The sequence below is a fragment of the Rhinatrema bivittatum genome, chromosome 2, assembly GCF_901001135.1.
Source record: "Rhinatrema bivittatum chromosome 2, aRhiBiv1.1, whole genome shotgun sequence".
NCBI classification, from domain to species: Eukaryota; Metazoa; Chordata; class Amphibia; order Gymnophiona; family Rhinatrematidae; genus Rhinatrema; species Rhinatrema bivittatum.
The window spans coordinates 805,617,274-805,641,375 of record NC_042616.1 but is presented as its reverse complement, the minus strand read 5'-3'; the positions used below and the strand labels follow the sequence as shown (position 1 = coordinate 805,641,375).

Here is a 24,102-nt window from a genome sequence, read left to right as displayed (position 1 = left end):
GAGGGGGAGGTGAGAGACAGAGGGATGTAGCCCGTTTTAACGGGCTTAACGGCTTGTTTTTTATAAATCACATCAAGAAACAAAACTTTTCCATTTGACAGTGTAGGTATTTACTTTATTTAAAATCACTTGCAACACATATATTACCCATTGAAAAGTTTATTCAATTGTTTAGCGACAGAGCTCGGCTCTAGAATCTGATTGAGCCTTTCTGTCAGGATGTTCTCTTTTCCTACCAGGTTGTCCCATGAGAGATGGCCCAGTTCCACACCTTGACAGATTACGGACACAGAAGGAATGATCCTGTTCCTTCTTGCTTGTTCTAGGAAAACAAGACTACTTGATTATATTAGAACAAGCCGTAAAGCCCGTTAAAACGGGCTACATCCCTCTGTCTCTCACCTCCCCCTCATTCTCTCTCCCCTCACTCTTCACCACCCCCCTCCCCCACCCACTCCTCTCCACCCTCCCTCTCCTCTCACTCAGTCCCCCCTCTCCCTCACTCCCTCCCACTCAGTCCCCCCTCTCCCTCCCTCCCACTCACTCAGTCCCCCTCTCCCTCCCACTCACTCAGTCCCCCTCTCCCTCCCTTCACCCACCTCCATTTCCTCCCGGCGCCGTAAGCGCGACTTCCCGCAACCCTCACCCGGCTCCATTAACTCCTCCCGCTCCTGCCGGCAGATCTCGGGGGGGGGGGGGGGGGTCCCTCCCGCGCGCGCGGCAGTGACCCCCCCGAGATCTGCCGGCAGATCTGGGGAGGAGAAGCAGCGGCACCGCGCGCGCGGCGCCGCTGCTTCTCCTCCCGCTCCTGCGGCCCCACCGCCATTTTTTTTTTCTGATCGACATCCTTGCCCGCACATGCGCAGTAGAGCTGCGCTCTACTGCGCATTTGCGGGCCGTCGGTCACAGGCCATTTATAAGGTAGATAGTTTTGTTGGACACCTGATTTCCGAAGGTCTTTGAAACATTCACCACAGCCTGTAATTTAAGAACACTGATGCAATCCCTTTTAATGAACAGACCAAGGAATCTGGGTATGAAGCCTTTGTGTATGAGCTTTCCAAGTCAGGCTGGAGGCATTTCTTCTCAGAACAATTTGATGAGGTGAAATTTTGACAGATAACCCCAAGGTCAGAATAGAATGGAAAAGCTACCAAGGCATGATGAAGCCTCTAAGCCAGGGGTGGGCAGTTCCGGTCCTAGAGGGCCACAAACCAGTCTGAGTTTCAGGATATCCCTAATGAATATGCATGACAGATTTACATACAACTGAGGCAGAGTGCATGCAAATCTCTCTCATGCATATTCATTAGGGATATCCTGAAAACCAGACTGGTTTGTGGCCCTCGAGGACTGGAACTGCCCACCCCTGCTCTAAGCTGTTCTGATGCACTCCTGAAGTCTCAGAGGCGTGATTCTACTGGGACATTAAGGTCAATTTGGGCTGGTCTCAAATGGCAATGAGCCAAGCAGATGAAGAACTGTTGATGCTATATAGCCCTACAGCCTCAACACGTGCCAGGACAATATTTGCTGACTCTGCATGACTCCTTTCACTATGGACACTAGGGGATCGATTTTTAAAGCAGCGTGCACCCGTCCACGTGTGCGCGGTTCCTGGTACACTCACGTGGAAGGGGAGACGGGGGTGTGTGTGTGTGTGTGCACGAATTTTCGCTAAAATATGCGCGGTGATGCAATCGGGTCTCCCCCATTTCCCTCCCAGTCTGCTCCTTAATTAGAGCAGTCTGGGAGGGAACTTCCCTACCCCCCTACCTAAACTTCCTCCCTCTTCCCCTTCCCCTAAACCTAACCTAACTTTCCCAAATTTTTTTATTTTATTACTTACTGCTCTTCTTGAGCAATAGTAAGCTCCGCGTGCCAGCCAGGCAGGGAGGGTCAGGGCAGGGAGCCGGGCTGGGACAACGTTGAATGGTGCTGTCCCAGCCCGGCTCCCTGCCCTGACCCTCCCCACCCAAACCCCGCCCCCCGGAAAGGCCCGGCACTTGTGCGCGTACCGGGGTTTATGCGTGTGGCCGGGCCTTTATAAAATGAGTGCGGCGCACACAAGGCCTGGCCACGTGTGTAAACCCCGGTATTTGCGCGCATGTGCCTTTGAAAATGTACTTGTAAGTCTGGGATCCTGTTGCTGGAAACGATGGCTTAGCCATGCCCTCGTTGGACTTGGGTCCTATTCTGGCAATTTATAATGAAGCCTAGTAACCCCAATATCCAGATGGTGTTTCATATGGATTTGTTCGCCCCTGCCTAGAATGTGCTCTTAATCTGCCATTTGTCCAGACAGGGAAACACATGACCCTATTTGATGTAGAAATACTGTAAAAACTGCTAGATATTTTGCGAAAATATGCAGTGCTGATACTAGGCCAAAAAGCAATACCCGGTACTAGAGGTGGCGATTCCCTACTACAAACCCATCATGCTTCCTTTGACTGAGATGTATTTCTATGTGGGTGTATGCATCCATGAGACCCAAAGTATGTAGCCACTCATCTTTGTTTACAACTCGCTCAAGCCTTCTAAGCTTGATGGCTCTGGGTAACAGAGCAGATGCCACAACCAAAGTCATTGCACTCTAGCCCTGATCAGCACATGCAGAACTTAAGGACATTTTGTGTCTGCAATGAAAGGGCAACATTTGAAGCCATAAATTCCTTTCAATCACAGTAAGAATGAAGTACAATCAAAAAAGAGGAAATTTGTATGGGAAAAACTAAGATTGATGAAGGTGCCTGCACACAGGGGAAAACAATGTGGGGTCAAACAGTTGCAGTGGGGAAAAAAAACCAACACTTTGACGAGCCATAAAACCTGACTAAGTAACTATGGAGCGAGAGTACAAAAAATGACCGATGTACTGATTAAGAAGAGAAATTTGCATTAAGAGGCCATGTAATAGCAAGACACAGTCCAACTGTGGACAAAAATAGATCAAGGGGGGCTCTGCAAGGCAGTAGCTACGCAGGATCGCATACATGCTCAGAAAATCAGAAAATCAGAAGATATACCTACCTCTGTACATATGTTCCTGATTTATGGTTCCTGATTTATGGTTCACAGTTACATTTAATTGAGTTTATGAAAGTTCTCTTTTAATAGTTTTCCTGTATACTTGTGTTAATGTATTCTGCCTTGAGGCGACTGTTTTAATGTATTTCCGCCCTGGAGGCGACTGTTCAGTTCCTTGTAAACCAGTGCGATATGTATTCTTTACAGGAACATCGGTATATAAAAATAGAAAATAAATAAATAAATAAATAAAAATCTCGCCTAGACGGCTGAGAGTTGATCCATATCCATGCTGTCAGTGACATCACATGCAACCGATAGTCTCGCTTGTCTGAAAACTTCATTACTCTAGAAAAACATTTGTATGCAGTGCTAGCTTCTACTCTATTAAACCTAGGATAGTGAAAGTACAGAATTCAGTCCTTCGCTTCATATACAGAACAGAGATAGAAACCATCTGACATCAGGAAGACAGGCTGCATGGGCAGAAAATGCAGCTGGGCTGTGTGTGCTTAGCAATTACCCATGATTTGCCGTGATAGTGGAAACTTGATATGGTAAACTGTGCTAGGACTGTATTGTTCATGCAGCTATTTCCACGTATTCCAAATACAGCACCCCAAATATATTATAATAATGAAAGCTACTAAATTTGCTGAATCATCACCGAGTAGCTCAGGTTATTTTCGTTTACACATCACTACCTGTCAAACTATAAATGATGAAATGTGTAGTAAATGCCTATATCTGCTATATTATCTCAGCATGCAGCTTGCTTTCCAAGTCTTCAGATGCTCATTACAAACTACTCTCTCCCGACAGAGAGAGTTTTATTAATAAAATCTGGACAGTTACCATCACCAAATACTCTTGTATTCGGGAAACTTGCAGGGCTGAGCATTTGGTTAATGGGATGTGCATTCTAGTGGTTAAAGCACCGAGACGAGATCTCATATACCACTGATCCTCTGTTTACTTTCACCCTGCTTCAGTTTGCTCAACTAGAATTAGGCGACAGTAATAAAATCATTATTTCTCCCATTTTCTGTTTGGAAGCTTCCATGCAATCTGAGTCCAGAACCTCGCCCATGACTATTGACCTGATTTCTTTTTAATATAATTTATATTCCATCTTTCAGACACTTCAAAGCAGATCACATTCAGGTACTGCAAGTAGTTCTCTGTCTCCAGAGCTCTCACAATCTAAGTTTGGACCTGACGCATACATTGCCCAAAGTCACAAGGAGCAGCAGCAGGATGTGAACTCTAGCTTCCCTGGTTCAAAGCTCACTGCTCTAACCACAGGATGAGTCCTCCACTCTTAAGTATTAAACCGTAAATCATACTGAGATCCTCGTTTTCTGAATGCACCATTACTGTTATAGGCAACACAATTCAATGGAAGAGCGGAGCTCTTTCCTCCACCTTCTCCAGGAGCTGTGCAGCCCCTGGAGAGCTGCTCTCTTACCAGCCCTACCAGTCAGGCTGAGGCCTCGGGATGTTGCAGATAACTGGCTGGTGGATGCATGCCATGTCTTGTAAACATGCACTATGTAACCTTTCAGCTCAGTGCCCTCTCCTTACCTGCTGCTTTCTGGAAAGCGTCTATTGCATTGTCCACTCCTTGGACGGTGGCACGGTCCTGACGTGCCCCAATCTGTGTGTACAGGGCTCCAGTGTTAAAGAGCACGCTACCCTTCTCAAAAGCCAGGGCGCGCTGACAGGACGGAACCCCAGTGAGGGAGTCATACCTAGCGAGAAAACAGAGCATTGCTTAATCTGCTCCAACTGCATGGACATGCCACGATTCATTACAGTCGTTTCCCCCCTACACCATCTCTTACCCCCTGCCCGCCCCCCCCCTATAAACCCTCCCTGTACCCCCCCCCCCCCTGTAAATCTTCCAAGCCAATCTGTCCCGGCTTAATGTTTCATGTATATACTCTCAACCCAATATGCCCCTGTCTAATGTTTCTTGCATATACCCTGTTAACCCATCCAATTCCCAGTCTCCCGTTATTTCTCTTTGTTACACATTGTTATTTGTTCTCTGTAAAGCTCCTTGCTGTTTTGAGTTATCTGTGAACCAAGATGATGTTCCCAACATATCCCGGTATATAAAAACACTTAAATAAATAAATAGATAAATTTAACCTCTCTTGCTTAGGGAGTCCTCCCAAGCAAAGGCTGTGAACTGGTACTCTCCCTGCAGCACCCAAGTTTAACCCACAGACATAGATAACAGTCATCTCAAACTGAAAAAGGAATCAAACCAAAATATCTACTTTGGCAGCACTGAGGGCTTCTAACAGGACATCAGCTTTCCCCAGAGCTTTAATGAAAGATCTGAAATGTTCTCAGACTAAAGAAGAACACCTCACTATTTTATTTATTATTATTTATTTATTTCCTTTATATACAGACATTCAATCGAGATATCACATCGGTTTCCAGATAACTAAAAGAATAGGGCTAGATCGGCCCTATTTTACATTGTAACATGGTAACAATTATAACAGAATTATAACAGAATTACATGGAACAATAGATTATAGTATATAACATATGTACATAATGACTTGTTGATAAAAATAATTTAGGATTAAGGATAGCAGGGAGGGTTGGGAGGAGGGAGGAAGGGAGGGAAGAGAGGGGTGGGTGAGAGGAAGGGAGTTTCAGGGAGGGATGAAAGGGGGGAGAGATGCCTGTGTAGGGGGTGAGGTGTGTTGCGTTCAGGCAGGTTAAGGGTCAGGTGGGAAGGCTTTTAAGAACAGCCATGTTTTGAGGTGTTTTTTGAAGACTTGCAATGAAGGTTCATTTCTGAGACAGGTGGGGAGGGAGTTCCAAAGGGTAGGGCCCGCTATTGTTGTGGCTCGTTTGTGGGTTGTGTTGAGGTGTGCAGATTTGAGATTGGGGATGGCTAGAAGGCCAGTGTTGGTGGATCTGAGAGTTCTTTGTGTGGGGTATGGCTGTATTGCGTTGTTTAGCCAGTTCATTTTGTTGGGTTTTTTTTGTGCATGAGGGTGAGAGTTTTATATTGGATTCTTTGTGTGATGGGTAGCCAGTGGAGTTCTTTGAGAGTGGGTGTGATGTGGGAGGATTTTTTGTTGTTAGTGATGATCCTGGCAGCGGCATTTTGTAGAACTTGGAGGGGTTTGATGTGGATTTCTGGTAGGCCGAGGAGAAGGGAGTTGCAGTAGTCGAGTTTTGAGAAGATAATTGATTGAAGGACTGTTCGGAAATCGTGCGCTTGGAGAAGGGGTTTGAGTTTTTTCAGTGTTTGAAGCTTGAAGAATCCATCCTTAATTGTATTGGAGATGTGTCGTTTAAAGTTGAGTTGGCTGTCGATTGTTATGCCTAGGTTTCTTGTGGATGGCGTGAGTGAGATTTGTGAGATGTGTGGCACTCCCGGGTTGTTTGAGCTTCCTGGGTAGTTAGAGGGGGTGCACATGAGGGGAGAAGAGGGACGGTCATCGTGGATGTGAAGGATTTCTGTTTTGGCTTGGTTGAGGCAGAGTGATAATTGAGATAGCAAGTGGGATAAATTTGAGCTGAGTTTGTTCCATTTTTCCATGGTGAGTTGAATGGACTTGTTTATGGGGAGTAATATTTGTATGTCGTCTGCATAGACGAAGTAGGTGAGGTTTGCATCTGAAAGGTATTTGCATAGTGGGAGGAGGTAAATGTTAAAGAGGGTTGAGGATAGGGAAGAACCTTGTGGGACACCATGTGTGAGGGGCACTTGAGAGGATTCAGATGAGTTTGTCTTGACTATATAGGATCTGTTTGAGAGGTAGGATTTGAACCATTTGATTGTGGTGTCTTGAAGACCAATTTCTTTAAGTCTGGTGAGGAGTGTTCTGTGATTGATGGTGTCAAAGGCGGCTGATATATCAAGAAGTATCAGGAGGAACGATTTGCCTTTGTCGCGGCCTCTGAGGATGGTATCAGTGAGAGAGAGGAGGAGGGTTTCAGTGCTGAAGAATTTTCTGAAACCATGCTGTGCTGGCTGGAGAACATTATAGGTTTCAAGGTGGTCTGTAAGTTGATTGTTGACTGTTTTTTCGATGATTTTTGCTAAGAATGGGAGGTTAGAGACTGGTCTGTAGTCTGCTGGGTCTGATTTGTCGAGTTGAGGTTTTTTGATGTTTGGTTTGATGATGGCATTTTTGAGTTTTTCTGGGAAGATTCCTTGTTCGAGGGATAAGTTGATGATGTGGGTTATTGGTTTGACAATAATCTCTCTGATGAGTTTTAGGGTTTTGATGGGGATGGGGTCTAAGGGGTGGGATGCGGGGTTGATTTTTTTGATGATGGGTTCAATTTCTGTAGAAGCAACGGGTGCGAATTGTGACCATGTGTGGATGGGAGAGGGGATGTCGGTTGGGTCCTTGTGGGTTTGGGGAAACTATAGAAATTTTAACACCCTTTCTCCCCCCCAATAAAACAAAAACTAGGGAAGAATAAGAAACAAACAACCGGACAAGCAACAATGGCTATAAAGAAGAGAATTCAAAGAAAAGTATTTTTAAATTTAGACTATGCTCAAAATGAAATTGGACACCAGTACCACCACAATGCATTATGCTCCACTCCCATGCATGTCAATGGAGAAAGGTGCACCAAGACTCCGGGATCCGAGTAAATCAGTTTGGACATACTGGAGTCAATTTTCAAAGAGTTTAGGCTCCTAATTTTTGGAGTTAGGCTCTTAAATTGACCCTTTTGAAAGTTTACTAGGGCTGAGTGCCTAAATTTAGGCTTCTAGTTTCATCAGGATGCTAAATTTATGTCCCTAAAAAGTAGGTGGCTACAGGGGCAGAGTAAGTGCAGGGAAACAGGAGTTTAGCACTGATTTTTCAGAACTAGGCACCTAATTTAGGATCCTAAATCTGGGGGAAAAAATATAGCAGGCCTGAATTTAGGGTTCTAACATTTATATGAATTTTCAGCTTAGAACCCTAAATTCAGCTGAAAATAGATGCCTAGTTTAGGGACCTAATTCAGAGGCTCAGCTTTTTTTTTTTTAATATTGGCCCTATTGTATTTAATATCTGTAGGGAGAACACAAATCAATACAACAGAGGAGAATTTTCAAAGAAATCTAGAGAGCTAGATCCCATACCTGAAAGCTACTTCGCTGCTGTGCAGCTAGCTATAGTGAACCAGTTTCACTGGGCAGCTATATTTAGCCATTTTTAATGTAGGCATTCCCAGCAGCGAGGTTAGGTTAGATGAATAAACTATGCAAATATAAATTTATTTTCAAATTACATAAGGACAGGTTTTCCCCAAATCCCAAGCTGCACAGTACACAGGTATTATTAATAGCCGTGTACCCGGAGCTGACTTTCAAGATAAGGGCTGTTGCTCTTCTTTGCAAAGTATTTGCACACTTTCGGGTCAATACAGTAAGGGCGCGTTAGAAAGAGTGCGGCAGTGCTGGGCGCACCCTCGTTTGCCCCACGCACTGTTCTGATCACATACCGCTCGATACTCTATTGAAAATGGCATGCAAATGTAAGCAGCGTCCAAGAAGCGTTAGGCGAAGCATTAGGCCCGCGCAACCCATTTTACTGTATAGGCGCTTAATACAGCGCCTATACAGTATCCTGGGTGCGCTGGTACCTGTCATTTCAAATGTCATTTGAAGTGACAGGCACCAGGAAGTGGATCCCAACTTTAACCCATGAAACCTAAAAACCTAAAATCCCCTCCTCCCGAAGCGGCTCGACATGTGCCAACTTACCTTTTGTTGTTTTTCAGCCCTTTCAGCCTTCTCTGCCGTCCTCCGGAGGGGGGGCAGCCAGCGGCGAAAGCGGCGAAAGCGGCTTTCAGCGGTGTGTGTCGTCCCCCCCCCCGGTCCCGGTTCTCCTGACTCTCGATGATGTTCTAGCAGGTACTCCAGCTCGACTTCTGGCTGACAGCTACCCCCTCCTCCTCTCCCAAGACTGCTGAGTTACGGCCTTGAAACCGAAGCGAAGCGTACTTTCCTGGGCTTGAGCGCCGTCACGCCCGCCCGTCCCTGTGCTTTCATTGGCTTGAGCGTCAAAATTGATGGGCGCTCAAGCCAATGAAAGCACAGGGACGGGCGGGCGTGACGTCATGGCCGTCCCTGTGCTTTCATTGGCATGAGCGCCCAAATTGACGGGCGCTCATGCCAATGAAAGCACAGGGACGGCACTGTGCAGGTATAGGGGTCCATGTAGGCTCAGAAGGAAGCGTCGGCGTCGATGGCTTAGGCTGTCGTTGGTAGGTGCCACAACGAGGCGGTGCGCCATAGCGGTGCGAATATCAATGGCTCCGGTGTTAGTAGATTCCGGAAGGCATCGAGGACAACATGATGGACGAGGGTGTCCAGCTCCTCCCTGGAAGCTGGTATAGATAGCGCAGCTACAGGGGGAGACAGGCTAGGTGTTACTGGAACTTCCACATGAATCTGTGGTGGCTCAGTACCCGGCACTGATGTCAGTGGGGGGACACCTCGGTGCCTCAAGTGCAGAGGAGCATGAATACTCTTGTACCCAGGTCCGCTTCGCAACTGGCTCAATGGACATTGATGACGGTGCGGTATCAGTGCCGGCACTGAATGCGGCACTGATACCGCACCGACTATGTTTCCCTCGGTGCTAGGCTCGGTCATTCTCCAGCACCGAGGAAGCTGCCACCGATGTCCAGAATGGTGTTGACAATGGACGGTTACTGTGGCAATGACGATGTTTCCCTCTGTGCTCGGCCCGATTATTCTCCAGCACAGAGGAAGATGCCACAGATGTCCTGGTATTGGTGACAGATGGTCACAGTGCTTCTACTGCTCCTGGCATTGTTTCTCGCCCAAGGATTACACAGAGCTCTGGTTGAGAACCCGAGAATGGAGAGTTTTCTTTAGTCGAGGCATCGATGGTGACCGGAACGGGAACCGTGAACGTCCCAATCCCTCTAGCCCCGATGAACCCAGGGCATCGTGTGGCGGACCGAGGGTGATAGACATAGGGAGAAAAGAGGGCCGCAATTCAGTTGGTAACCAGGGGGAACCGATAGTGAGGTGACAGGAACCGAACAAGGCATAGTACTCACTGAGCGTCGATGAAATGTATGTGAAGGAGACCTGTGTAGGGAAATTATTTGTGAAGTAGAACTTCAAGTGTTTCCGTGAGGAAAAGTTGTGAGAAAAATGTCACACAGCTCCTAAACATGAGGCAAACTGCAACGTGGAAAAAAAGAGACTGAAGGGAGACACCTGTGGACACAGGGATCATGGCATGCTGGGCATGCTCAGTGTGCCAGTCAAAGTTTCTAGAAACTTTGACAAAAGTGTTCCGTAGTAGGGCTCTGCCTGATGACGTCACCCATATGTGAGGACTACCATCCTGCTTGTCCTGGGAGAATCGAGAACTATCTACAATCTAGTGCAGTGTTTTCCAACCCTCTCCTGGACTCACACCTAACCAGTCAAGTTTTTAGGATTGCCACAATGAATATGCATGAGATAGATTTGCATACTCTTATTTCCAATGTATGCAAGTATTTCAGGCATATTCATTATGGATATCCTGAAAACTCTACTGGACAGGCATACCTCCAGGAGGAGGTTGGGAAACACTGATCTAGTGGGGTGCAGGATTCAAAGGCAATGTGGTTTTACCAGATGCAGATCATGTCAAACAGATATGATTTTTTTTCAACCACAAGTTATAGGCCCGTAGTAATCTGAATAGCAGTAACTTCTAGCCCTGTTAACCAGCCAGCAGGAAAGTCATTCACATACAGGATACACCAAACACAAGGACACCAACCAGTGAAAGAAGACTCCCAGGGTTTTGTTGGGAGGAAAGAAGCGGTTGTCGAGGAAGTATAGCTGGTTGTAATATTCCATCAGGAGCTCTATGCCCGCTTCACTGCGGCTTGGTGTCCGCATAGCCTATCAGAGAGAAAAAGGAAAAATATTTGATTCTGTTTCTCCATAACAAGAAAGGTGCAAAGGAAAAGCAAAATTCAGCAAAGATTTAGTCTTGTTTCCATTACATAGTAATTGGTGTTTTCTGAAAAAACTCACATTGATTTCAAGTGGAGAAGACTTGATTTAGCCATTCTGAATTTAACCCCAAGAGGCCTGTGCCATGAAATTTAGCATGCACGTTAAGGCTACTTTGCAAGTGCTAAAAATTGATACTTGTATTGAGAAGGTTGGTATATAAAAATCCTAAATAAATAAAAAGTGCATTCTAAGAAATTAAAGCAAAGACATGCAATAATGGGTCAGAGCACTCTCCAACAGCAGCCAATCTGGGTCACAAGTACCTGTAAGGTTCTCTAAGAACAGGTCCGGTCCTTGCTCATAACCAGGAATTTGCCGTGGCTTTCCCAAGTCTACATGGCTAATAATGGTTTATAATACTATGCAGTAAGGCCTTAACATGCATATTAGGACAATCCCCACCATGTTAATGTGTACATGCTGAAATTAGCAAGAATATGCGTATGCATGGAGATGAGGAAGCATCATATACAGGTGAGGCTTTAGTGGCCTCATGGGAAATAGCATGGTATGCGGATTTCCACTTGCTATTTACTGTGAGCCTGATAAAGCCAAACGGTTAACACCTACCTTGGACCAGATATTAACTTTCTACCAGCCATGGAAAGTCTTTAAATCCCCCAAGCTAACTGCTAATTCATACGTTCTTATCAACACAGAAAGCAAGTTTGCTTACCTGTAAACAAGTTCTCCATAGACAGCAGAATGAATTAGCTATTAATAGCCACCCACCCCCCTAGAGAACAGCCCATCTCCTGAAGCCTGGACTCTGGAACAGACTGAGGGGATCACAAGGCAGTGCATGCTGACGGAAACTCCTGCACACACTCAGTAAACTTTTACTGAGCTTTTAGGAGTAACTGCCTGGCAGCACCGTAGACATGGCAGCTCCTCCTTTTCTTTCCCTGGTCCTGGGTGAATGGCCTGAAGGACATCAAGGGACAGTCCTAACACACATGTATATATCCCATGTGAATTCCTACATTTGAGGTATCTACCAATCAGTTGCAGCTTTAACACTGGTGACGTATGGATTGAGTATACTAATTTAGCAAATATAAAGTACAGAAACATTTTGTAGATTTGATACTGACATCAGTTAACTGTAATTCCTATTGTTCATCCATACAATCATTTTTCATACAAACAGAATATAGATAACAGCCACCTATTTTGCCCAATTTACTTTCTGGTGCAATGCCATAGACCCCAGCTGACATCTGGCTTTCCCTTCATTTCTTTGCAACTAAAGATCCTGTGATGGCGAGCTCCAGTCCTTAAGTGCCACAAACAGGCCAGGTTTTCAGGATATCCGCAATGATTATGCATGAGATAGATTTGCATACAATGGAGGCAGTGCATTCAAATCTTTCTCCTGCTTATTCCTTGTAGCTATCCTGAAAACCTGGCCTGTTTGTGGCACTCGAGGACTGCAGCTCGCCATCACAGGATCTTTAGTTGCAAAGAAATGAAGGGAAAGCCAGATGTCAGCTGGGGTCCATGGCATTGCACCAGAAAGTATGTTTATTTCACTTATTTTTATAAAATATTAAACTAAAACGGTTTGTTAGACTAAATATTTTGCTCAGGTTAAAAAAAAAAAAAAAAAAAAGAGAGAGCCTTACCATCAGAGAGCCACCACACAGAGCAGTTTATAGATTTTAGTGGAAATGACGAGTCCATTAAAAAATACCAGCACAGGTGCCGACCCAATGGCTCACTGTCTGTCAGTGCTGTAAGCAGGCCCAGATTCCCCATTAAGAAGAGCAGGCAGCTGCCTAGGGGGGTGCCAGGCTGAAAGAAATGCCACCTCCTCTACCTCAGCAGCATTTTCTCACAAGCATGGCTCAGACTGAGCAGCAGGCATCCTTTTGAAGGTGCAGGGGCTGGAAGCATTGGGAACACTAAACACTGATTCCCCCTTCAGCCCTCCCTCTGTCTCTTTAAGAGGGGTGAATCTCATGGAGCGCTGCTGCCAATAAGCCTCAAGTGCTGCTTGTGTCGTCTGTGCATGCCCTAACCCCAACCCCACTGCTCCTGAATCCTTGGATGGAATCTCCCCCCAACCACCAGGTAAGTCTGGCCCTGTTCAGACTCCATTCCTAGCCCAGGTTTTTTTTTTTTTTTGGAGTCAGGAGGTGCTAGGGGCTAGGACACCTCCAGCCTTTACTCAATAGCAACAGCTATTGGCCTAGTTCAGAATGAAGATGCCATCTGTGGCACCAGGCTGAGGATTATCTTTGTAATGGACCGGGGTAGATAGTGGGGAGAGGGCTGGCGGCATAAGAAAAATGGAGAAACATCTCAGTAGTTGCAAATAGGTAGGGCACAGTTATGCTGCAAACTCAGAGCAGCAGGAGGAAGTTGGCAGGTAAAATAAAACAGACAAAAAAAGAACGATTACGTAAAACGTTGTAAAGCAGATTCCTCCCAGGCAGCATGCGACGAGTTATTTCCTTTTAAATTATATACTGACCTGCCTTAAGTCCATGAAGTCCCCAATTTCCTTTTCATAAAGGGAGCCATCTTCACCGTACTGCTCGCCAATCGACTCCTGCACATAAGCAGAACAGTTTGCTTTTACATGAGTTTGCCCACAATATTTAAATAGTGATTTTTGTTTTGGGGGTGGGTGTTATTTAGATTAAGATCTTCCAATTACTACTACTACTACTATTTACCATTTCTAAAGCACTACTTGATATACACAGCACTGCACGGATTCATAACAACATAAGACTTGCCCATACTGGGTCAGACTAAAGGTCCATCAAGCCCAGCATCCTGTTTCCAACAGTGGCCAATCCAGGCCACAAGTACCTGGCAGGATCCCAAAAGGTCAACAGATTCCAGGCTCTTATCCCAGGGACAAGCAGTGGATTTCCCCAAGTCCACCTTAATAATGGTTTATGGACTTTTCCTCCAGGAGCTTGTCCTAGCCTTTTTTTTAAGTCCAGCTTTGCCAACACCTTTTACCACATAAGGGACAGTCCTTCTCCCTAGAGCTTACAACCTAGTCAAGACAAACATGGGCCTGTGGGAAGAGTATTTATTGCAGAGACGTGGTTAGGATTTGAAAGCATTCTCAAACAATGAGCTTTCCTCCCCTCCAACACTTGGCCACCCCCTTCAATCCCACCTCATCCTCAGAGTCCAAATACAGCAGGAGTGATTCTCAGCCTTCCCACATCCCAAAATGCTGCAGGTTGTCACAAGTCAGTCTCAGCCTGATCCTGAAGAGAAATTGTCCTCCCGATATCTACTTTTAAGTTTTTCAAAGGCATCCACTTTAATAATCATCAGAATTTATTTTTAAAAGGATTTCCATGATTATATTTTGTTTAGAGAGGTCAATTTATGTATTTTGATTATGCGAACAAGTAACAGTCGATGTAAAGTGTAATGTTAGCAGAATCAGTATTGGGATTTGTGTCGACCAAAAATATATAAATATGGACTAGATTATATAGCTGTTAATGCAATGTCCTAGAATGTGTATGAATATGACTAGAATATGAATTTGTTATGATGTTAACCTAGAATGTGAATGCTGGCACACAGTATGTGATTGTTGATGAAGAATATGAATGCTGATAGTGTATATACTGTTGTGATCTTCTTTTGGAAGGACGGTATATAAAACACTGAAATAAATAGAAAATAAATAAATGTGTCGCAAGGAGCACGTCTAGGAAACCTGGTTCTAAACGGCAGGTTCTCATGCTCTCTCAAGATAAACTTTTTTCTAAGAAGGAAACCTTTCATGTCTTCTGGGTGAATCCTGAATATGAGCTGAAAAGGACTTGGTATTTCTTCTCAGCGTCTTTTTTTACTATGATCAGATATAAAATCTGATGACCAATCTCTTCTCGGTTGAAAACTTGGAGAAGACAAAAAGGCCTAATGCAGAACATCTGGCCTTCAGGAAAGCCTGCAAAACTTGCTTCTTAAATTTCGTTTTGTCTTGCTTTATTTTTCAGGATTTTTAATTATGAATTTGGACTTTATTTTATAGACCATTTTTAGTAAGCTGAGAAGATGCACCTCAGATGCTATTTGTATATATGTTTTATTACATTGTGTCACGTCTGGCTTTGTGATTTTATATTTTTGTTATTATGCGTTAGGCTTATCTTCGTTCTGGTATAAATGTAATTTCCGTTTGATCTTATTATGTTTTCCAACTCTCTGATAAGGTTTGTTTGAGAATACCTACTTCTGGTAAAACCATGCTGCCTCGGATCTCGTAATCCCCTGATTGCAGAAACTGCACAGAGATCAGACTAAGAGGCTCTTCCTTACCCTCCCCATTTCTGTGAGGACGAACCCCATCCGCCCGTCTCCAGTTCTCCGGAACGTCCCTGGACTCTAAAGCAGCACTGAGAAGGTCGGCCAGCGGACCTGCCAGAGCTTTCTCTAACTTTCCCTTAACTCCTTTCATTTATACTGTCCGGCCAAGTGCTTTATCTAAACAACCAAGACTTCTGACAGCCATTTTAAGGTTTAGCATGCTTCCTCGCCTATTTGTGTCCATTTCCTGTGCTCCTATTCCTGGCCTTTCCTCTGTGAACACCAAACAGAAAAAATTAAGCAGTTTCATTTTTTCCTCGTCAGCCTGTACATTTTATTTACAGTTTTGTTATCTACCTCATTCATAATGCAGGTAACTCCCATTCTCCTGTGAGTTTCACAACGCTGCTTTCACGCTTCCTTATCTTCCCAATATATGTCTAAAATGCTCTTGCTCCTTTACCAGATTTGCTATTTTTCTTTCCATTTCGCTCTTCCCTACTTTCCCATCCTCTTAGCTTTCTCAGATATTGCCCATCTTCTTTAAGCAATATTTTCCTCTTTATCAACACCAATCCTTTAGGCCTTACCTCTTTAGCTACTTTTTAAGAAAGTCATAGCAGCCTCTTAACTCTAACTGAAAAGTTTGCTGCTTTTAGTTTTTGGCCACTGGTCTTCTAAATAAGAACATAAGAACATACCATACTGGGTCAGACCACGAGTCCAGCAAGCCCAGCATCCTGTTTCCAACAGCAGCCAATCCAGGTCACAAGTACCTAGCAAGTACCCAAACATTAAATAGATCCCATGCAACTGATACTAGTAATAGCAGTGGTTATTTTCTTATTTTCTAAGTCAAATTAATTAATAGCAGGTAATGGACTTCTCCTCCAAGAACTTATCCAAACCTTTTTTAAACCCAGCTACACTAACTGTACTAACCACATCCTCTGGCTATGAATTCCAGAGCTTAAAATAATTTTCTCCGATTAGTTTTAAATGTGCTACATGCTAACTTCATGGAGTGCCCCCTAGTCCTCCTGTTATCCGAAAAAGTAAATAACCGATTCACATCTACTCATTCAAGACCTCTCATGATTTTAAACACCTCTATCATATCCCCTCTCAGCTGTCTCTTCCCCAGACTTTCCTATCCAGCTAATGACCTCTTAACATACTCTATTTTAACAATGTTTTCCTGAAGTTGAGGACCCTCTCCTTTGAATTAACCATCACCATCTGTGCTCTAATATTGAACCACACCATCTGATGATCACTGGATCCCAAATGATCATCCACTCTAACATTAAAAACACTGATCCATTAATACACCCCAGGTCCAGTATCACCCGCTCCTGAGTGCATTCTGTTACTAGTTGACAAAAGTTCTCCCTATAGAGAATCCAAGATTTCTTTCCTTCTAGAGGACACCACAACTGGGATGTCCTAATCAAAATCAGCAGATTGATATCACTTAGCAATAGCATCTACCCTTTCATAACAATTTTATGAATATCCTCCATCAAATCTCTATCCATTTCTTCTACCTGTAAAGGAAGTCTGTATATCACACCAACACAGATGATGTTCCATTCCCTCTTTCCAGATTCACCTACAGGACCTCCTCACCTTGTAAGCCCCGCAGTTGTACTGCAATATTATTGAGGGATATATATATATATATATATATATATATATATATATATATATATATATATATATATATATATATATATATAGTGCTGTTCATCTTCCCATTTTTCCTACCGTGAATGGGTTATAGCCTGGAATACCTATATCCCAGTTTTTGTTTTCTGTGTACAGCGTTTCTGTGACAGCTACTACATTCAAGTCATCCTCTATATCTGGGATTTTATTTTCCAGACTATGGGCATTAGTGTATATAGTTTTCTAGATGTTTCCCTTTTCCCCATTTTCTATATGTGTTTCATGTTTTACTTCTCTGAGGGCTTTTTTCACCCCTCCTTAATGATCCTAATTTAAAGCCTTCCTTATAGGTTTGCCCATCTGGTGAGGAAGACACTTTGTCCTTCTTTGATTAGGTGATCATCTCTACTCAGCAGTGCTTTGAGCACCTTCCCAAGTACCAGGAAGTCGAATTACGCGTTGACTCCATCTATGCCACCATTCATTCACCTCCAGAATTGAGCTTCTCTGTCTCAGCCTTTATCCACAACTGGGAGAATTGAGGAGACAACTACCCATGCACCTATGTGCTTTACCCACTCTTCCAGAGCCATGAAGTTACTTTTGATATGTTTCAGGGGATACTTAACAGTATAAATGTGTGCCAAAAGACAAGCAGCAGCAGATAATAGTCAGGAGGCTTGATTTTTCTCGATAATCCAGCAGACAGCACACTTATCAGGATAGTATGTCTGCTTAGCAGATGGAAGCCTCTGTGCCCTTCAGAAGTAGTAACCAACTACCTCTACCCTTCATTTTCCAGACTCAGTGGTTGCTGATCCTGCACATGACCTGAGGTTCTTCTGTATGCTGGATGGTTTCTCCACTGCCAGGCTGCATATTGGTTCTGCAGCTTGGAGTGAAGGTGTGGCTGGAGTGAGGATTCTACTGACTTTGGTAATCTATGTCCAGCTGTCATCTTGTAGTCCAGTTTCTTCTTCCCCACCACAGGAGTTTTCCATATTAAACATATTTCATGTTACTACCCCAAACCAAATGTGCCTGATACTTCACTTTCGATGCATATCCAGCATAGCTCCCTGCTTCAACGGCAGGGGAGAAGAAAAACAACCAATAAGGGCTGTATAACATAGTCTGGGTAAAACAAATAAGCATGGGTGTAGCTTGCTTATTGCGGCGGCTGCTACCCCTACTACCCCTAACTAATCAAGCTAGATATTTCACTTGGATGCAGCTCCATCACTGCTCTCTACATTAATAGGTGGGGTGGAAGGGAAATAGAACCAAGAGCTAAGAGAAACAGATAAGTATGAGAGAAAAAATGTGTGAAGCTTGCTGGGCAGACTGGATGGGCCATTTGGTCTTCTTCTGCCGTCATTTCTATGTTTCTATGAACCGGTTCCTCACTGTGGATCAAGATAGCCATCTGGATGAAGTCAGAAGTTCCTCTGGCTGTAGCACTGTTGACACTGTTTTCTATTCTTCTTAGGCTCTGAATATCTTTAGAAAAATATGAGACTACCCAATCCCCTACCTTATCCTCAGCTGATCTACAAGTATAATCTGCTGACTTTCTTTCTGTTAAATCTAACACCTGTAGGGAATAAATCTTTTAGATGAATCAGCCACTTTCAACACAATTAACCATAAGATCTTGGTCTGTCATTTGAGGGAACTGGGAATCAATGGCAATGTACTTAATTAGTTCATATCTTATCGGAGTAATAGATTGCAGCGGGTTTGTCTTGGGGAAGAAACAGGCTGGAACCAAATTCAAAGTGGGGTGCCACAGGGGTCACCTTTGCCTGCCATGCTTTTCAATATCTGATTCCACTGTGTAAGCTACTTGCTGGATTAGGTTTAACCCTTTTTATGTACACATTGTGAGATAGAGATAGATATATAGGTAGATATATAGCCAATTTCTCATTTCTATAAAAAACTGTTACCACTACCTTGGAATTTCTAAAAAGCTATATGGGGCATTTGATAAACTGATGTCATATTTAGCTCTAAATCTTGCTAAAACCAATATTATTCTGTCACAAACTAAGGAAATGATATGAGTATAAAACTGGATTTTCGGGGATATAGTATCTCAATATCTTTAACATTTTGAGATTTAGAAATGTTACTTGAACCCAGTCTGTCTATGCTCTCTCATATTAAGAACCAGATCAAGATAGGGTATACTAAACTCAGGATGGTTAGGCATATTCAGCCATTTCTGAAGAATGAGGATTTTAGAACTGTGCTTCAATCATCGGACTTTGGGTTTTGACTATGGGAATTCACTATTTTTTGGGCCTTCTGCGCCCGCTGCAAAATGCAGTGGCAAGGGATATTATCCGGAAAAGAGATATGACCATATTACTCCAGTCTTGGCCTCCTTACACTGGCTGCCAGTACAGGCAAGGACAAAATACAAGGTACCAGTGCTGTTACATAGACCAGGTTCAGCCTTAAGGATATATACTCCAACTAGATCTTTCAGGTCACAAAGGTTTGATGGAGGTTCCCTCAGTTTGGACGGCACATGTAGGAGAAATCAGAGAACAGGTTTTTTCTGTTGTTGATCTGGCATTATGGGAATGAGGAATACATATGATTTGAGCATTTTCAAAAAAATGCTAAAGACTTGGCCTGAAACATTCTAGAATGGGAACTTCCAGGCTCAAATCCCAGCATATCTAAGTCAATCTTCACCCTTCTAAAGAAAGTTAAATTGCAACACAATAATTGTACAATGCTCTAAAGTATTTTAGATAAACAGATATTATTTCTATTGGTTTTCATTCACCTAAATCCTTTTGAACCTCTAGAGAGAGAGAGAAACAGCAGTTGTTGTAGGAGCACAAAATTGGGAGATATTAGTTCAAGAAAGAAAATACTCTGCATGAATGGAAAATACAATTTGGGACAGTCCGTTAAAGCCCTCCACTCTACCCACAGCCATACTCACAAACAACCCATTCATTCAACACTTGCATCTTTTCTGGCTATCTCTGGAAACTCTCAGACCCAGATATAATTACAAGACTGACCTAAAACTGGCTTGGCGAGTTGCCATTGCTACGCAGGTCCCATTATTTCCTACTTTAGCTTAAGACTAAGCGTATCTGGGAATTTTAAACTGGCTATAAAGACACAAGAAAAAGATCTAATAGCCTGTATTCAACAAAGAAACATCCCAGTAAAACTACAATTAAAATTATTTCTAGCATCATTCAACCAATCCTCTTATATGAGAGTGAGGTCTATCAGTTCAAACTACACAGAATCATATAGAATGCCTACATCTCCAGTTCTGCAAACAGACACTCCCCTTGCTATTCACCATGCAATAAATATTCAAGTTCTGGTGTCAACTCAATAACAGTGACAAACTCCCTCCACTATCAGACTTTCTGTGAAACACAAAACTCTGGTTTAAAAAAAAACCAAAATACTCAGTGCCTATGTAGCAAACCTCCCCTACCAACCCAGCACTGACACCCGGAATTCAAATTACAACCCAGCCTATGAAAAGACAGCAAAGTGAATATTACTAGGCTCCCTAGAATACCAATATGTCTCCTATAGGAAGGAGCAAATTGGAAAACAGAACAAGCTGGACTGCTACGTATCCCTACATAGAAAATACATACTAGCAGAATATTTGATTTTGGTTACAAATGCAAAAAAACAGACAGACTCTCACCAAATGCAGAATAAATGATCACAGACTAGAAACAGAAATATGTAGGCAAAAATAATGGAAGCCCCCCAAGAAGCCAGATTCTGTATGTAATGCAACACTGGAGAAATAGAAACAAAAATGCATTTCCTCCTGTACTGCGCAAAATACAAAGAGAGAGATACATGTTTCAAAATCAAAGACTTCCCACAAAACAGTTATCAAAAAAACCCTCTTTACAATCCCTATAGCAGTCAATCATGCAGTATCTCACCACCAGGCTAGAAAGGATCAGGGACAGTAGGATCAGCACGAAAGCCTCACACATGTCCATGATGCTGTATTTTCTGTAACCTATACCTTTATTTGATTTATTACCATTTAGTAATTTCTTCCTCTTTTCCTACTTTATTTAAATCATTGTATATATTATTTTGGCAACACATGTAAAATGGTCATGCCAATGAAGTTATGTGAATCTGAGTGAGCTTCAATGCTGTTTTGGGTGGGCGATTTGGAGGGTCTCTCACTAGAAATAATACGTAAGCTCTCTTTATGATCCAGAGGTCCCAGCCTTCCAAAGTTACAATGGGCCAACAGTTTACAGAGAGCCTCAAGCTCCTCCTCCTCCTCTGCTACAGCAATACAGATTCTGGCCATCTCCTTTGAATTTGATTAAAAACCAGTTTCCGGTTTTGCCCAAGTGGCCAAATGGGCTTAGTGGTCCTCTGGTCTCCATGGCAATGCCTTTGAGCACTGCTCTCTGGGTAGCATTTCTTTACAGAGAAGACTACGAAACCTCCAATATGCGGAGTGATTTAGAGGTAGCAGTAGTTAAGGCTCTGATGTGTAAACTGGTGGCCTTTCATGAGTTTCACCATTTCCTTTACCCTCATCTCCAAAGAAGATTTCCATCACTACAAGACATGCCTGTGAGACATTCCTGCACACAGGGCCGGTGCAAGGGGATTTGGCGCCCTAGGCGAGCCTTCTTCCTTGCGCCCCCCCCCCCGGTCTCGGCCCCGACTCCTACCTCATTCTCAATCACGCCCGCTGACTGGGGTTTTCTGGGTCGCGAGCAGATTGGGCACTGCTTGCGGCCGCCAAATCTCCACTCCTCTTTGCCACCACTTGCGGCCCCATAGGGCTCGCACCCAGTGGCGCACCAAGGGTCTCCGGCGCCCAGGGGCCAATGCATTTGTGTGCCACAGAAAATCAGTGGCATCTCTAGACAGAAGAATTTGTTTTGGGGGGGGGGAGCCAAAATGACATTTCTTCATCACACCCACCTCTATAGCATGGATCCTGCTTTAAAATTGGTTATAAAAAAAAGTGTTGTTAAAAAAAGTCCAAAGGGTCCTCTGCATTATTTTAAAAAGCTGGCCAGTTTCACACTTCTAGTAAAACTACTATAAAATTATTTGATAGCCTCATTCAACTAATTCTATATGGATTATGAGAGTGAAGTCTGGAATATATAGGAAGGGACAGAATGTCAATATAAATCCTGCACCTCCAGTTCTGTAACTCTGTGCATCCACTAAAATTTCCCCAAACAATGGAGCTTGGATGTTTCCCTTACAGCTCATCATACTAAAAGATATTTTCAAATTCTGGTGTCACCTCACAGCAACAGCAGCACAAACACCTTCCACTGCCAGGCATGTTGTGAACTAACACAAAACCCCACAAAAAGGACACTCAAAATCTATACTGCAATCCCATTGTAACATAACAGTAATAACACCAAGGACTCAAACAACAATAACCCTACCTGTGAATAAGCAAGGGTAAATATTACACTGGGTCCTAGAATACCAATACACCACCTACTGAGGAAACAAAACAAACCCGATTGCTATAGATCTCTATACAGACACTATATGATAGCAGAATCTCTCATCATGGTCACACACACAGAGCAGAGACAGACCCTCACCAAATACAGAATACAAAATAAAGGAGCACAAATTAGAAAAAAACTGAAATGGAAACCCTAAGAAGCCAGACTCTGTGTATTAACAATGGAAAAACAGAACCACCATTCCTCATAAAACAATAAAATCAAAAAACATAAAGCATCAGTTATAATAGTAAAACCATACTAATAAAAGAATATTTTAAAACTACTGATAAATAGAATTTCTATTAATTAAAATCATATACATTTTTTACAATTTCCCAAACACCAATAAAATATTTCAAAACAGTACATATATCAAATAACACACAATAATTAAAACTAATAAGGATTTTAAAAAGCCCCTGCTGTCCATACATGGGAGCTCTTGATTTCCAGTCACCCTGATATTGTCGAGGATTAGGAGGTTATCCTCTCTCTCACACATACTCACATGTCCATTCTCTCTCACACATACACTGTCACATACATACATACACATTCATGCTCTTATACCCAACCATAACCTCTCGCTCTCACAGACACTGACACACTCAGGCTCTAAGGCACTCTCTCCCCCTCCACACACACCCCCACACAAACTCTTACTCCCCTGGATTTTCTCATACACACTCATGCTCTCACTCTCACTGGCTCCCTCACATACAAACAAACACACACTCCCAGGCAAGCTCCCACTCGTTCTCACACAGACACACACACAGACACACACAGGCAAGCTCCTAGTCATTCTCACACTGAACCCCAGGCAGGCTCCCATTCATTTTCACACCACTCCCTCCCCATCCCCCAGGCATGCACACATTCATTCTCACACACACAGACCCCCAGGCAGGCACCAATTTATTCTCACACACACACATACACCACAAACAGGCAGGCACCTATTCTCACACATACAAACCCCAGGAAGACACCCATTCATTCTCATACACAGACACACCCTCAGGCAGGCACCCATGCATTCACACACATACACCACCAGGCAGACTCCCATTCATACACATGCACACACTAAAGGCAGAGACCCCCTCTCTTTTGCCAGCAACCTTCACTCCCACACACACAGTCTCTCAACTCATCTCATACACGCACACATACACACTGTACAAACCCTCAGTTTCTCTCTCACCTCTGGGCTTCCTCTTCACGGGCCACTGCAGGATGGGCTCTGCAGCGGCCCCGGTCTTCTGGAGCCGCGCTGATCCTCTTCTGCATGCGGCTGATGCTCCTCCTCCTTCCTGCCCGCGCGGCTCCGGCAACATTTTTCTTCCGGGGCCGCGCGGGCAGGAAGGAGGAGAAGTTCCTGCATTGGCTGATGCTCCTCCTCCTTCCTGCCCGCGCGGCTCCGGCAACATTTTTCTTCCGGGGCGCGCGGGCAGGAAGGAGGAGAAGTTCCTGCATTGAGTTCACCGCTCAGCCGCCATTGGGATGACGTCCACCAGCGGCCATTGGCCATCAGCGGCTCGGCGCCCCCTA

General features: G+C 43.9%; 1 protein-coding gene across 2 annotated transcripts in view; it reads right to left on the bottom strand.

Annotated features, from left to right (window-relative positions):
• The window catches only part of RHPN1 (rhophilin Rho GTPase binding protein 1), a 186,200-nt gene that overhangs the window by 61,024 nt on the left and 101,074 nt on the right, over positions 1-24,102 (bottom strand). For both annotated transcript variants that reach the window (XM_029592174.1, XM_029592175.1), the window contains 3 exons: positions 13,545-13,622; positions 10,827-10,951; positions 4,615-4,781 (listed from right to left, as the gene is read on the bottom strand). In XM_029592174.1, coding sequence (XP_029448034.1) covers positions 4,615-4,781; positions 10,827-10,951; positions 13,545-13,622 — 370 coding nt within the window. The remainder of the gene's footprint in view (positions 1-4,614; positions 4,782-10,826; positions 10,952-13,544; positions 13,623-24,102) is intronic.